The 13,803-nt window shown below is 43.9% G+C and overlaps 2 protein-coding genes across 42 annotated transcripts in view; one reads left to right on the forward strand and one right to left on the reverse strand.

Annotated features, from left to right (window-relative positions):
* LOC105479790 (hydroxyacyl-CoA dehydrogenase trifunctional multienzyme complex subunit beta) overlaps positions 1 to 3,432 on the forward strand; it is a 49,832-nt gene extending 46,400 nt beyond the window's left edge. For all 3 annotated transcript variants that reach the window (XM_071076393.1, XM_071076395.1, XM_071076396.1), the window contains one exon: positions 2,884 to 3,432. In XM_071076393.1, the coding sequence (XP_070932494.1) occupies positions 2,884 to 2,919 (36 nt within the window). In that variant the 3' untranslated portion in view covers positions 2,920 to 3,432. The remainder of the gene's footprint in view (positions 1 to 2,883) is intronic.
* LOC105479791 (adhesion G protein-coupled receptor F3) overlaps positions 1 to 13,803 on the reverse strand; it is a 51,553-nt gene that overhangs the window by 840 nt on the left and 36,910 nt on the right. For 25 of the 39 annotated variants that reach the window (XM_071076380.1, XM_071076373.1, XM_071076356.1 and 22 more), the window contains 2 exons: positions 12,310 to 13,692; positions 10,317 to 11,931 (listed from right to left, as the gene is read on the reverse strand). In XM_071076380.1, the coding sequence (XP_070932481.1) occupies positions 11,626 to 11,931; positions 12,310 to 13,692 (1,689 nt within the window). In that variant the 3' untranslated portion in view covers positions 10,317 to 11,625. Of the gene's footprint in view, positions 1 to 9,368; positions 10,280 to 10,316; positions 11,932 to 12,309; positions 13,693 to 13,803 lie in introns of those variants that run through there. The other 14 variants (XM_071076376.1, XM_071076379.1, XM_071076375.1 and 11 more) reach the window with 14 other exon arrangements.

Below are 13,803 nucleotides of genomic sequence, written 5' to 3' on the forward strand. Positions count from 1 at the left end.
TTGGGAGGTTGAGGCGGGTGGATCACTTGAGGTCAGGAGTTCAAGAACAGCCTGGCCAACGTGGTGAAACCTTGCCTCTACTAAAATTACAAAAATTAGCCTAGCATGGTGGTATGCGCCTATAATTCCAGCTACTCGGGAGGCTGAGGCAGGGGAATCACTTGAACCCCGGAGGTGTAGGTTGCAGTGAGCCGAGATGGCGCCACTGCACTCCAGCCTGGGTGATAGAGAGGGACTCTGTCTCAAAAATAAATAAAATAAATCTTACATTTAAAAGCCCATTTTCATGAATTTTCATCAGAGACTTTGCAGAAACCAAGGGGTCAGTTATTTATCAGTTGGAACATTTTGGACTTTATGATCAGAAATGTTTTTTAATCTGTGTAACTTCATCTACAGAAAACCATGGTCCATTAAGACTTCAGCTATCCCTCTATCTCTCCATGCCAGACTTCTACCAGGGAGATAACTTGTACACATTACTCACGAGCTTAGTGCGTAATCCACATAGGGTAATGTCTGCAGATTTGAGTATGTGTTCCATAATTCTTTATCTAGCATGTAGAGTATAAATGAGACAATACTGGATGCTTTTATGGATGAACAAAGAATGATACCTAGCACCTTCTAGAAGTTTATAGTATAGTGAAGAGAGAAGATAAGATGCATCTGAGAAACTAGTTTAAACTTGACATTGTTTGATCAAGAGCCATGTGAGTAATACCAACATGATTGGAGACAGGAGAAATCTATCATGGTGAATCTAGAGCAGGGTTTCTCACCTTTGGCACTAACATTTTGGGCTAAACAATTCTTTGTTGTGGGGGGCTGTGCTGTGTGTTGTAGGGTGTTTAGCATGGCCTCTACCCACCAGATAGCAGTAACAACAAGCTCCTCCCCACCTCTGCCCCATGTACACACAATTGGCATGACCAAAAGTATCTCCAGGTGTTGCCAAATCTGATCTAGAGCAAGAAAAAACATGGAACATGAAAACTGTGTGTTTAAAATCAAGCTAGAGAGGGCTGGTCACGGTGGCTCATGCCTGTAGTCCCAGCATTTTGGGAGGCTAAGGCAGGTGGGTAGCTTGAACCCAGGAATTCGAGACCAGCCTGGGCAACATGGCAAAACATCTCTACCAAAAATACAAAAATTAGCCAGGTATGATGGCATGCACCTGTGGTCCCAACTACTCAGGAGGCTGAGGTGAGCTGATTGCTTGAGACCAGGATGTTGAGGCTGCAGTGAGCTGTATTCACACCACTGCACTTTAGCCTGGGTGACAGAGTGAGACCTTGTCTCAAAAAGCAAATAAAGAAATTAAATAAATAATAAAATAAGCAAGTGAGAGAGGAGTATTCTACCTTATTACGAATTCTTTCAGGATAACCCCCAAGTCAGTCAAACCTTCCTATCCCTGCTTTTTTGTCTACTTGTGCCTTTTCAGCATACTTTACATGCCAGACGTGGTAGCTCATGCCTGTAATCCCAGCACTTTGGGTGGCTGAGGTGGGCAGATTGCTTGAGCTCAGGAGTTCAAGACCATCCTGGACCACATGGCAAAACCCCATGTCTACTAAAAATACAAAAACTAGCTGGGCATGTTGGTGCATGCCTATAGTCCCAGCTACTTGGGAGGCTGAGGTGGAAGTGTCACCTGAGCCTAGGAGGTTGAGGCTGCAGTGAGCCGTGTTCAGGCCACTACACTCCAGCCTGGGTGACAGAGGGAGACCCTGTTTCAAAAAAAGAAAACCAAACAAACAAGCAAAAAAAACAAACAAAGTACCTAATAGTTTGTTTTGAACTCCAGTGTATACTTGATTGAGGACAAAGACCACATAGCAAATCTTTAAACCTGCACAGTGCTCAACTTGGCACTTTGTAAATAATAGTTTCTTTTATTTACTTTTTTGTTTTTTAGAGACAGGGTGTCTAAAAACTATATGCTAGGATTTAGACTCATCTAAACTAAGGACATAGCTAGTACATAGTACTGTGTATAGTGCTGGATAAAATATATTCTACTTCTGGCCGGGCGCGGTGGCTCACGCCTGTAATCCCAGCACTTTGGGAGGCCAAGGCTGGTGGATCATGAGGTCAGGAGATTGAGACCATTCTGGTTAACATGGTGAAACCCTATCTCTACTAAAAATACAAAAAATATTAGCCAGGCGTGGTGGCGGGCGCCTGTAGTCCCAGCTACTCAGGAGGCTGAGGCAGGAGAATGGTGTGAACCCAGGAGGCGGAGCTTGCAGTGACCTGAGATCGCACCACTGTACTCCAGCCTGGGTGACAGAGTGAGGCACGAAGAAGGGACAAGCCCAGCCTTTGGAATCATCTAGACCTGGTTTCAAATCCTGGCCCTGTTACCTTAATAGCTTTATGATTTGGGTGAGTCACTTAACCTTTCAGAGCCTCAGTTTTCCCCTCTAGAAACTTACTTTTATTGGTATTTGCTGTATCATGTTTGTTTTACACAGCTAAAAAAGCCCCTGGATTTCTCATTTTAACAGTATCCATTTGTAGAGCATCACTAGGAATTAGATTCTGTAGTAAACAGAGCCTGATGCATATATGTATACATGTATATATGAATGTATATAAATATATGTGTGTGTATATATATATACACACATACACAACTATACTGTATGTTATGTAATGGCCACAAAAACTCTATGAGATAGACACTATGAGCCCCATTTTGTAAAAGAAATTCCAGTTTAGACTGACTACAAAGTTTCCCAGGATCACACAGTGATTGAATGGCAGAGCCAGGATCCAACTCCAAAGCCTGTACTTTTCTCATTGTTCTCTGCTGTCTCTGTACTAACTGGATTCATCACCATTCATTGCTCTAATTGGACTTTGTTTTCTTTACAGGGCCATGCTATGATAGTGGAAGCTTATCCAAAATAATAGATCCAGAAGAAGTGACCTGAAGTTTCTGTGCAACACTCACACTAGGCAATGCCATTTCAATGCATTACTAAATGACATTTATAGTTCCTAGCTCCTCTTAGGAAAACAATTCTTGTGGCCTTCTGTTAAATACTTTGCACTTAAGCTTTGCCAGTGTTCTGAGCTTTTCAATAATCAGTTTACTGCTCTTTCAGGGATTTCTAAGCCACCAGAATCTCACACACAGATGTGTGGGGGGTTGTTTTTGGTCTCTGTTGTCACTAAAGACTAAATGAGTATTTGCAGTTGGGAAAGAGGTCAGCTGAGATTTGGAAGTCATCTTTGTAATATTTGCAAATTATACTTGTTCTTATCTGTGTCCTAAAGATAAGTGTTCTCTATAAAATACAAACCAATGTGCCTAATTGTGGAAAAATAATTCAGAATCTAAACACCACTGAAAACTTATAAAAAATGTTTAGATACATAAATATGGTGGTCAACTTAATAAAGTGGAGAAATATTGGAGAACTGTTTACCTCATTTTTTATTGGTCAGGGGAGGGTGGTTCTCTTGGCTTAGGACCAGATTTTGCCTTTAATTACTCATTTATAACTTCTAACTATTTTGATCAATGGTGAGACTGCTGGGAACATAAAAACAATCCTGTTTATTTATCTTATTTTATTTATTTTTTGAGACAGAGTCTCCCTCTGTCCCCCAGGCTGGAGTACAATGGTGCGATCTCGGCTCACTGCAAGCTCCGCCTCCCCAGTTCAAGCAATTCTTCTGCTTCAGCCTCCCAAGTAGCTGGGACTACAGGCACCTGCCACCACACTTGGCTAATTTTTGTATTTTTAGTAGAGATGGTGTTTCGCCATGTTGGCTGGTCTCGAACTCCTGACTTCAGGTGATCTATCTGCCTCGGCCTCCCAAAGTGCTGGGATTACAGGTGTAAGTCACTGCTTCCAGCCTGACAGTCCAGGCTGTTTTAGAATAGCACCTTTTGTTTTCCCCACTGCTGAACTGCAGAACATTTATTTCACTTTTTGGATTTGCTTCTGTTAGCCAGGATTTAAGTAAAGTGTAAAGAATTTTTTTATTTTAATCAACTACTCTAAATCCTCTCAGATTTTTGACAGCTACCCTGTACTAAATAACATGGATGCTAGTGTTTAAAGAAACTGGTTTCTTTTTATGGACGTTTGTGTGACTGTTGCTTAGGTCTATGCAAGTTACTGGGAATCACAATCACCCTGTAGTTCAGGGACAGATTGGGCAGGAGACCTAGTCCTAACCTCTTAAAAGGATATTTGAGAGTCTCAGCATCATTTCCCCATGGTTTCCTTGGTAATTATAATGTGAGTTTTTAATACTGAAAACCATTATATTTACATATATATCTCAAAAATCAGGTATAAATAAATTAAATATAAAATATAAAAACCTTCAAATTTAGAAAAAAAAAACCCTGTGACCTTAGGTTGAAGGGAGAGAGGGATTTCTTGAAGAAGACATTGAAAATACTAATCATGAAGGATCTATAAATTTCCCTGTGTTGAAATAAGAACTTTTGTTCTTCATGTGATGATACAGAGTGGTGGATAAACAAGCTAAAAGTGGAACAAATATAGTAGATACAGCTTTAAAAGAATCCAGGATATATAAATAATTCCTACAAATCAATAAAAGTAAAGACCACTTGGCCGGGCGCGGTGGCTCACGCCTGTAATCCCAGCACTTTGGGAGGCCGAGGCGGGCAGATCATGAGGTCAGGAGTTCGAGACTAGCCTGACCAACATGGTGAAACCCCGTCTCTACTAAAAATACAAAAAATAGCCGGGCATGGTGGCGTGTGCCTGTAATCCCAGCTACTCAGGAGGCTGAGGCAGGAGAATCGCTTGAACCCGGGAGGTGGAAGTTAACAGTGAGCTGAGATTGCACCACTGCACTCCAGCTCTTGGCGAAGAGCGAGACTCCGTCTCAAAAAAAAAAAAAAAAAAAAAGGCAAAAGATCTTAACACACAATTTTTAGAAAAGGATATGCAAATGGTAAATAACAAGATGCTCAGTAGTAATCAGGAAAAACAAATTAAGATCATAATGAGATACACCTACCAGACTGGCAAAAATTAACAAGACTGAGAATACCACTGTTGGTCTTGGATGTGGACCAATTAGAACTTTATATGCTGCTGGTGAGAATGCAAATTGGCAAAACCACTTTGAAAAACAGTCTGGCAATTGGACCGGGCGCGGTGGCTCACACCTGTAATCCCAGCACTCTGGGAGCCCAGGGCAGGCGGATCATGAGGTCAGGAGATCGAGACCATCCTGGCTAACACTGTGAAACCCTGTCTCTACTAAAGACACACACACAAAAAAAATTAGCTGGGCGTGGTGGTGGACGCCTGTAGTCCCAGCTACTTGGAAGTCTGAGGCAGGAGAATGGAACCCAGGAGGCGGAGCTTGCAGTGAGCCAAGATCACGCCACTGCACTCCAGCCTGGGCGACAAAGTGAGACTCTGTCTCAAAAAAAAAAAAAAAAAAAAAATCTGGCATATTCTTGTACGTCTGAATACAAGACACAAGGTCTGTGACCCAGCATTTCCGCTCTTAGGAGTACTCCCTAAGAGAACGTGCACATTAGTGCAGGAAACATGTACAAGCCTGCTCACAGCTGCATTGCTCTTAATAGCAAAATATTGTAAATAACTCATGATCATTGACACGAAAGTTTCAAAAACAAGCAAAACTAAGTAGGATGCCTACAGACGAGGTAAAAATAGTTTCTAAAACAGCTAAGGGAAGGGAAAAGAGACACATCTTCCTTACTGAAGAATTCCAAATAATACCCGTAGATACTCTGGACTCCAGGAGGTGGAGCATACCCATCCCCTTTGAGTGTGGGCTGGACTTAGTGACTCAACTCCAGTACATACTGTATGGAAAGGGAAAAAGGGAGCCTTACAGTGGAGAAATGGCAAACCGCAGCTTAACCAGGCGATCAAGGTTAACATCATCAGTGCTGCCATGTGGATGCACATGCCTCCTAAGATGTAATCAAGGTACACTTAACCTCTGTGGTATTCTTTCCAAATATCCATAATCCAGTCGAATCATGAGAAAACAGGCAAACCCAAACTGAGGGACAGTCTATGAAATGCTTGACCAATACTCGAAACTATCAAGGTCATAAAAAGGAAATGCTGAGAATTTGTCGTAGATCAATGGAGGCTAAGGAGACATGACAACTAAATGTGATGTAATATCCTGGACTGGATTCTGAAACAGAAAAAGGACGTTCATGGAAAAACTGGTGAAATCTGAATAAAGTCTGGAGTTAATTGTTTGTTTTAAGCCTAGAAATAAATCCTCACATACATAGTCAAATGCTTTTTTTGTTTTGTTTTGGGGTGGGGTGGGGGTTGGGACACAGTCTTGCTCTGTTACCCAAGGCTGGAGTGCAGTGGAGCGATCTCGGCTCACTGCAACCTCTGCCTCCCAGGTTCTAGCAATCTACTGCCTTAGCCTCCCGAGTAGCTGGGACTACAGGCATGCATCACCATGCCTGGCTAAATTTTTTTGTATTTTTAGTAGAGACAGGGTTTCACCATGTGGCCAGGCCAACATGGTCTTGAACTCCTGGCCTCAAGTGATCCACCCGCCTCTGTCTCCCAAAGTGCTGGGATTACAGGTGTGAGCCACTGCACTCGGCCATCAGATGCTTTTTGACAACAGTGCCAAAAACAGTGCCAAGACCATTCATTGGGGAAAGGACAGTCTTTTCAGCAAATGGTGTTGGGGAAACTGGACATCCACATGCAAAATAATGAAGTTGGACCCTTACCTTACACCCTATACAAAAATGAACTCAAACGGATCAAAGACCTAAAGAAAGAGAAAAGCTAAAACTTACAGTTTTATAAACACTTAAAAGAAAACATGGGGGAAAATACATGACATTAGATTTGGCAATGATTTCTTGGATATGGCACCAAGGGCATAGGCAACAAAGGAAAAATAGATTAAACTGGATTTCATCAAAATTAAAAACTGCATAAAAGGGCACAATTAACGAGTAAAAAGGTAGCCTATGGAATGGCAGAAAATATTTGCAAATCATTTATCTCACAATGGGTTAATATTCAGTGGTGTGGCCTTTTTTTGGGTTTTTTTTTTTTTTTTTTTTTTTTTGGATGGAGTCTCTCTGTTGCCCAGGCTGGAGTAGAGTGGTGCGATCTTGGCTCACTGCGACCTCCGTCTCCCTGGTTCAAGCAATTCTCTTGCCTCAGCCTCCCAAGTGGCTGGGACTACAGGAACGTGCCACCACATCTGGTGAATTTTTGTATATTTAGTGGAGACAGGGTTTCACCATGTTGGCCAGGCTGGTCTTGAATTCCCGATCTCATGTGATCTGCCCACCTGGGCCTCCCAAAGTGCTGGGATTACAGGCGTGAGCCACAGTGCCCGGTGTAATTCTGTGTGTTTTTACCAGCAGAGCATACATTGAGTACGTGCAAACAATTGCGAAGGAAAATTAGAGCACATATATCTACAGAAGCGCACTCAGAAAGGGGACCCTGTTGCTTCTAAAGTGAAAGAGTATTATTTGGATTTGTAACCAAAAGATACTTTTGTAATTTTTAAAATGAAAACTGTAACTATCAATGAAGTGAAAGTGAAATGAAGTGGAGTTGACAGGTGTCTATGCTACAAGGCAGAGCCTGCCCTATCTTAGTCACCACCTGCCTCCTACAGGGCTGGAGTCAGTGTGAGGCTTAGAAACAGCATGAGGGCCCTGCTGTATTGGTGGCTCCTCTTTTATTTTTATTTTTATTTATTTTTTATTATTATTATACTTTAAGTTCTAGGGTACATGTGCATAACGTGCAGGTTTGTTACATATGTATACTTGTGCCATGTTGCTGTGCTGCACCCATCAACTCATCAGCACCCATCAACTCGTCATTTACATCAGGTATAACTCCCAATGCAATCCCTCCCCCATCCCCCCTCCCCATGATAGGCCCCGGTGTGTGATGTTCCCCTTCCTGAGTCCAAGTGACCTCATTGTTCAGTTCCCACCTATGAGTGAGAACATGCGGTGTTTGGTTTTCTGTTCTTGTGATAGTTTGCTAAGAATGATGGTTTCCAGCTGCATCCATGTCCCTACAAAGGACACAAACTCATCCTTTTTTATGGCTGCATAGTATTCCATGGTGTATATGTGCCACATTTTCTTAATCCAGTCTGTCACTGATGGACATTTGGGTTGATTCCAAGTCTTTGCTATTGTGAATAGTGCCGCAATAAACATACGTGTGCATGTGTCTTTATAGCAGCATGATTTATAATCCTTTGGGTATATACCCAGTAATGGGATGGCTGGGTCATATGGTACATCTAGTTCTAGATCCTTGAGGAATCGCCATACTGTTTTCCATAATGGTTGAACTAGTTTACAATCCCACCAACAGTGTAAAAGTGTTCCTATTTCTCCACATCCTCTCCAGCACCTGTTGTTTCCTGACTTTTTAATGATCGCCATTCTAACTGGTGTGAGATGGTATCTCATTGTGGTTTTGATTTGCATTTCTCTGATGGCCAGTGATGATGAGCATTTTTTCATGTGTCTGTTGGCTGTATGAATGTCTTCTTTTGAGAAATGTCTGTTCATATCCTTTGCCCACTTTTTGATGGGGTTGTTTTTTCTTGTAAATTTGTTTGAGTTCTTTGTAGGTTCTGGATATTAGCCCTTTGTCAGATGAGTAGATTGCAAAAATTTTCTCCCATTCTGTAGGTTGCCTGTTCACTCTGATGGTAGTTTCTTTTGCTGTGCAGAAGCTCTTTAGTTTAATGAGATCCCATTTGTCAATTTTGGCTTTTGCTGCCATTGCTTTTGGTGTTTTAGACATGAAGTCTTTGCCCATGCCTATGTCCTGAATGGTACTACCTAGGTTTTCCTCTAGGGTTTTTATGGTATTAGGTCTAACATTTAAGTCTCTAATCCATCTTGAATTAATTTTTGTATAAGGAGTAAGGAAAGGATCCAGTTTCAGCTTTCTACTTATGGCTAGCCAATTTTCCCAGCACCATTTATTAAATAGGGAATCCTTTCCCCATTTCTTGTTTCTCTCAGGTTTGTCAAAGATCAGATGGCTGTAGATGTGTGGTATTATTTCTGAGGACTCTGTTCTGTTCCATTGGTCTATATCTCTGTTTTGGTACCAGTACCATGCTGTTTTGGTTACTGTAGCCTTGTAGTATAGTTTGAAGTCAGGTAGCGTGATGCCTCCAGCTTTGTTCTTTTGACTTAGGATTGTCTTGGAGATGCAGGCTCTTTTTTGGTTCCATATGAACTTTAAAGCAGTTTTTTCCAATTCTGTGAAGAAACTCATTGGTAGCTTGATGGGGATGGCATTGAATCTATAAATAACCTTGGGCAGTATGGCCATTTTCACGATATTGATTCTTCCTATCCATGAGCATGGTATGTTCTTCCATTTGTTTGTGTCCTCTTTTATTTCACTGAGCAGTGGTTTGTAGTTCTCCTTGAAGAGGTCCTTTACATCCCTTGTAAGCTGGATTCCTAGGTATTTTATTCTCTTTGAAGCAATTGTGAATGGAAGTTCATTCATGATTTGGCTCTCTGTTTGTCTGTTACTGGTGTATAAGAATGCTTGTGATTTTTGCACATTAATTTTGTATCCTGTGGTGGCTCCTCTTTGAAAGGATAATGAATCCACTTATAGAAACATTTGGGCCAATTTATACACAATTGAAATATTCACACTAATCATTAAGTGAGAGCATGGTGTTTGTAAGAAAAGTGTTTTCAACAGCACGTGATAACATATCCATTTTTGTTTTAACAGAAAATGCCCCCATCCCATTTTATAAAAAATATCCATGAATTGCATAATTAACAAAGACTGATTCATCACTTCTTTCATGTATCTAGTTTAAAAATTTCTCAGAATCCTGTATCTTCCTCTGGTGAATTCCCTAAGTTAATTCAGCCAGATAGGTATCTTGGTCTCTTCAAAAAGATTTTGTTAATTCTATCTTCTCTATATCTAGTATTAATTTTTAAATATAAATTAAATGCTATTAATTGATATAAATTTATATTAAACTTTACATTTGTATAACCTATTCTTACAATGTGCTCATATCAATCAATACCTCTTTCTATACATGGATACGGTTGTGAAACTTACATTTTATATTTATTTTTTTTAAAGGTTAGAGAAAGAGGGACCAATTAACTTCATCTTTTCCTAAACTTGAGAAGAGACAAACCAAGTCCTGCCCTTCATCTCCAATGTTTGGAAGATCAGAGGTTCCTGTCAATTAAGTCGTCCTTTCTTCATAACTATTGCAAAAGAAATCATCAGAAATCGCTGAATAGGTCAATTAAAACCATTTTTATCAAACATATTCATTCACAACATGTATTGTTATAGTTAAAAACTGGTTGAGAAAGTTTACTTGTAATTATTACGCACTTTGATATCTGTTGATTATTTCTGGAGCAAAGGCAGCTTTATTCATTAGGTGCCTTTAGCTAATTTTTCCTGCTATTCTTGCTGGATACTTTAGAAATGAGAAGGGGTGAGCTGTAAGATAAATGAGTGTGACTAAGGGAAATAGAAGCCTGACTTTATCAAGGGGCTGAGCTCCGGGAGGCAGGAAGAGTTCAGAGCATTGGGCCAGGGCTCATCTGGTGGGTTCAAGCACATAGCCTCAACTCCCTTGCAGGAACATGGGTCCGTGTGTGGTTCACGCTGAAGCATCTGTCTTCCTGTGAAAGAGCTCGGGAGTGGTGAATGGATACCGCGCCCAACTTCTGCAGGCTGCCCTCCCCTCTGGATACCAAGCCCACCCATGGCAATCCCTTCAAGGCATGACTCTCATGATAATAAGAAGTATGATAATGTGAAAAGGAATTTTCAGAGAAACTGAGTCAAGGACTGGTGGTGGTGAAACTTCTTGCCTTCTTGGAAAGCAAGAGAAGGTGCTAGCTATGCCTTCTGCTCTCTGACATTTCCACCGTCCCCCACCCATCTAGCAATGGCTACCCTAGAAAAACCTGTTTCCTACCCTTTGGTGTGGGCTGAGTATAGAAAGAGGAGGCTTCTCTCCAGAACTTTGCCAGGAGTTTGGCAAAGTTGGTTTGGCCTTTGCCACACCGTCCTCAATCCACCCTGCTTACACTGCCCCTGAGAAAGTCTAGTTCTCACCTGGCAGTGTCACTTCCTCCTTTCCTGTGTTCCAAGATGTAGCCTTCATTTGTGGACTAGGAAGGGGTGGAAAGGCCCAATTGCAGGGCGATTATTATTATTGTCAACTCTCCCTTGAAGAAGTTGTATCCGTTTTACTTTCTCACATGCACTCCTGCCTGGGCTGCAGGAATCCTAGAAATTTTGCTCTCCGCTATAGTAACTCCCATGAGTTCTGATCCCACACTTTCCTTCAAATGCTAACTGGAGGCATATTTTTAGATGGAGAAACCAGAGACAAGAGAATCAGCAGGAGTCCAGGTGATGATCAGGAACCCGGGACCCTGATCCTGACTGCTCTGACCAGGCTGCTCATTTCACCGGTGGGGAGCTGGAACCTGAAACCTGCTCATTCTAAAAAACAACCCCAGTCTTCTCTCAACTTCTGGCTGTGCCCATGTCCTCTGAGGAAGGCCGTGGAATGCCTTCTGACATGCTCTCAGAGGGAGAGCTGAGGATCTGAAGCCAGCAACTCACCAGGGAGATGGTGGAGCTGGGGGCTTGGGCACGGCAGAAGCGTTTGCGCAAAGCTTCTTGTACCTGTGGGAGAGGTAAATGCTCCACTTATGCCAGCCACAGCCCCGGCCTGTGGGCTGCAAGTGAGGCAGGGGGTTAGGTGGGCAGACTCACCTTCTTGTCCATGAGGCAACCAAACAATAGGATGAAGACACCCTGAGAAGAGGGACATGGGGATAAGCTGGTCAAGGAGGAAGGGATCTACCCGAATCAACGTGCTCCTTCTGTCCTGTGTAATTCACATGCAAAGGCTTCTCGTCTCAATTTTTGTTACCACCATTTGGTGCATAGGATCTATTTCAGATGCTTTTCTTATTGTTATCGTTATAAAAGGGATAGTAAAGGATTGGGTACTGATAATTTCCTGAGTTCTCCAACAAAATCAGCTATTATTTTACAGATAAGAAAACCAAAGCTCAGAGAGGTTATATAATTTGTCTGAAGTTATCCAGCTACTCAGTGGAGGAACTGGGATCCACTCCTAAGCCTTCCAAAATTCCTGAACCTATGTTTCTTCTGCTACGCCTTGATACCTCCTAGAGAAGAGATCGGCAGTGACTTAGACCGTCTAAAAGGGCAAAAAGCACAGCCACCCCCTATCACCTACCTGGAGGGTGTTGAGAATGGTGAAGATGTAATGAGGGACCACGGAGACTTCCTCTAACAGAGTGGCCAGGCCCAGCCCCCAGGTGAGGCCAAAGATGGGTGTGAGAATGAGCAGGGCTTTGATCACCCCCAGCAGAGCTTGGCGCTTCTCCGCTGGGGGTCCCTCTGACAGCGAAGGTCTCAGCAACTTCAGCATGGCCATGGCTAGTACCAGCCCATTCACACCTACAATAGCCAGCACTGGCCCCACGAAGGTGTATAACGCCCCTCCCTTCCCATCCAACCAGCATTCCCCCTCCCTCAGGTATTGCCCTTGAGGTAGGTAGAGCCCCAGGGTGACACCCGCCAACCCCAGTGGGCACAGGTAGCCCAGAAGCACCATCAGGGGGAGAACTCGGTGCTTCGGCAGCTGGTGAAAGACAAAGAGCAGCTGGTGGGCCAACACCAGGGCCTGCGCCAGCATCCAGAAAAAGGTGGCCAGGTAGAGGAAATGACAGAGGAAGGTGGCAGCCAGGCAGAGCGGGCTTCGGGGCCCTGGAGGGAGGAAGGGGGCGCCTAGGAAGCAAGTGTCTGCGGCCAGCAAGCAGAGCACCATGTTGAGCAGGGCGGCGTGGCGGAAGTAGGAGACCTTGTTCCGCACCACGACTCTCCAGACCAGCCTGTACACACCCAGGCACACAAGCAGCGCCAGTATGGAAGCTCCCAAGCCCACTTGAGTCAGCAGCGCCAGAGCGGGTTCTTCCGGAACAGTGTGTGGGGACATGAGGACGGAGAAGGCAGTGAGGTGCTGGCAGAGGCACCGAGCAGTGGGGCTGCCACTGGCCGCCTGTGCTTGGCACCCTTCTTTGGACCAACCCCCCGTGCCCTGGAAGAGGCTGTGATCCCAGAAGACACAGTGAGGGGAACCATCCGTGTTCCCAAAATCCATGATGACCTCGCCCTGGCTGAAGGCCTGGTCGCCTGCCATGATGGAAATGACAAGGACCAGGCCAGGAGTGGCATAGAGGGAATCCCCCAGCCCTTGTCCATAGTTTGAAGGCAGAAGGTGGTCCAGTTTTTGCAACACCAGGCTAGTAATACTTATTTCAGTTCCATTACGGACCAGTGGGGCCAGTGAGTGCCTGGGAATCTGAGCCTGCAGTGGGGGCCGAGTAGGGAAGGAGATGCTGTAGTCAGCAGGAAACGTGGGTCCAAACAGCTGGCTCTGCAGCAGCACATTGGGCAAGCTGAAGGTGAAGGGGTGGTCCTGTGGGCACAGGCTGCATGCCAGGGTCTCCACAGCCAGCAGGAGAGTTGAGCCTGCCCAGGGCTTCCGGGCTTGGGCCAGGGTCCACAGAGACCTGGTGTCCATATCTAGGACCTTGTCTGTGGCAATCAGGAGATTCTGCAGCACCCAACAGAAAGATGAGCCCCGTCTGCTGGTGCCCACAGGACTGAGCCGGGGGCAGTGAGAACTACAGCCCCACACCTTCCCTTCCCAGTCCAGGGTGTGACC

This window comes from Macaca nemestrina, chromosome 13, assembly GCF_043159975.1.
Source record: "Macaca nemestrina isolate mMacNem1 chromosome 13, mMacNem.hap1, whole genome shotgun sequence".
NCBI classification, from domain to species: domain Eukaryota; kingdom Metazoa; phylum Chordata; class Mammalia; order Primates; family Cercopithecidae; genus Macaca; species Macaca nemestrina.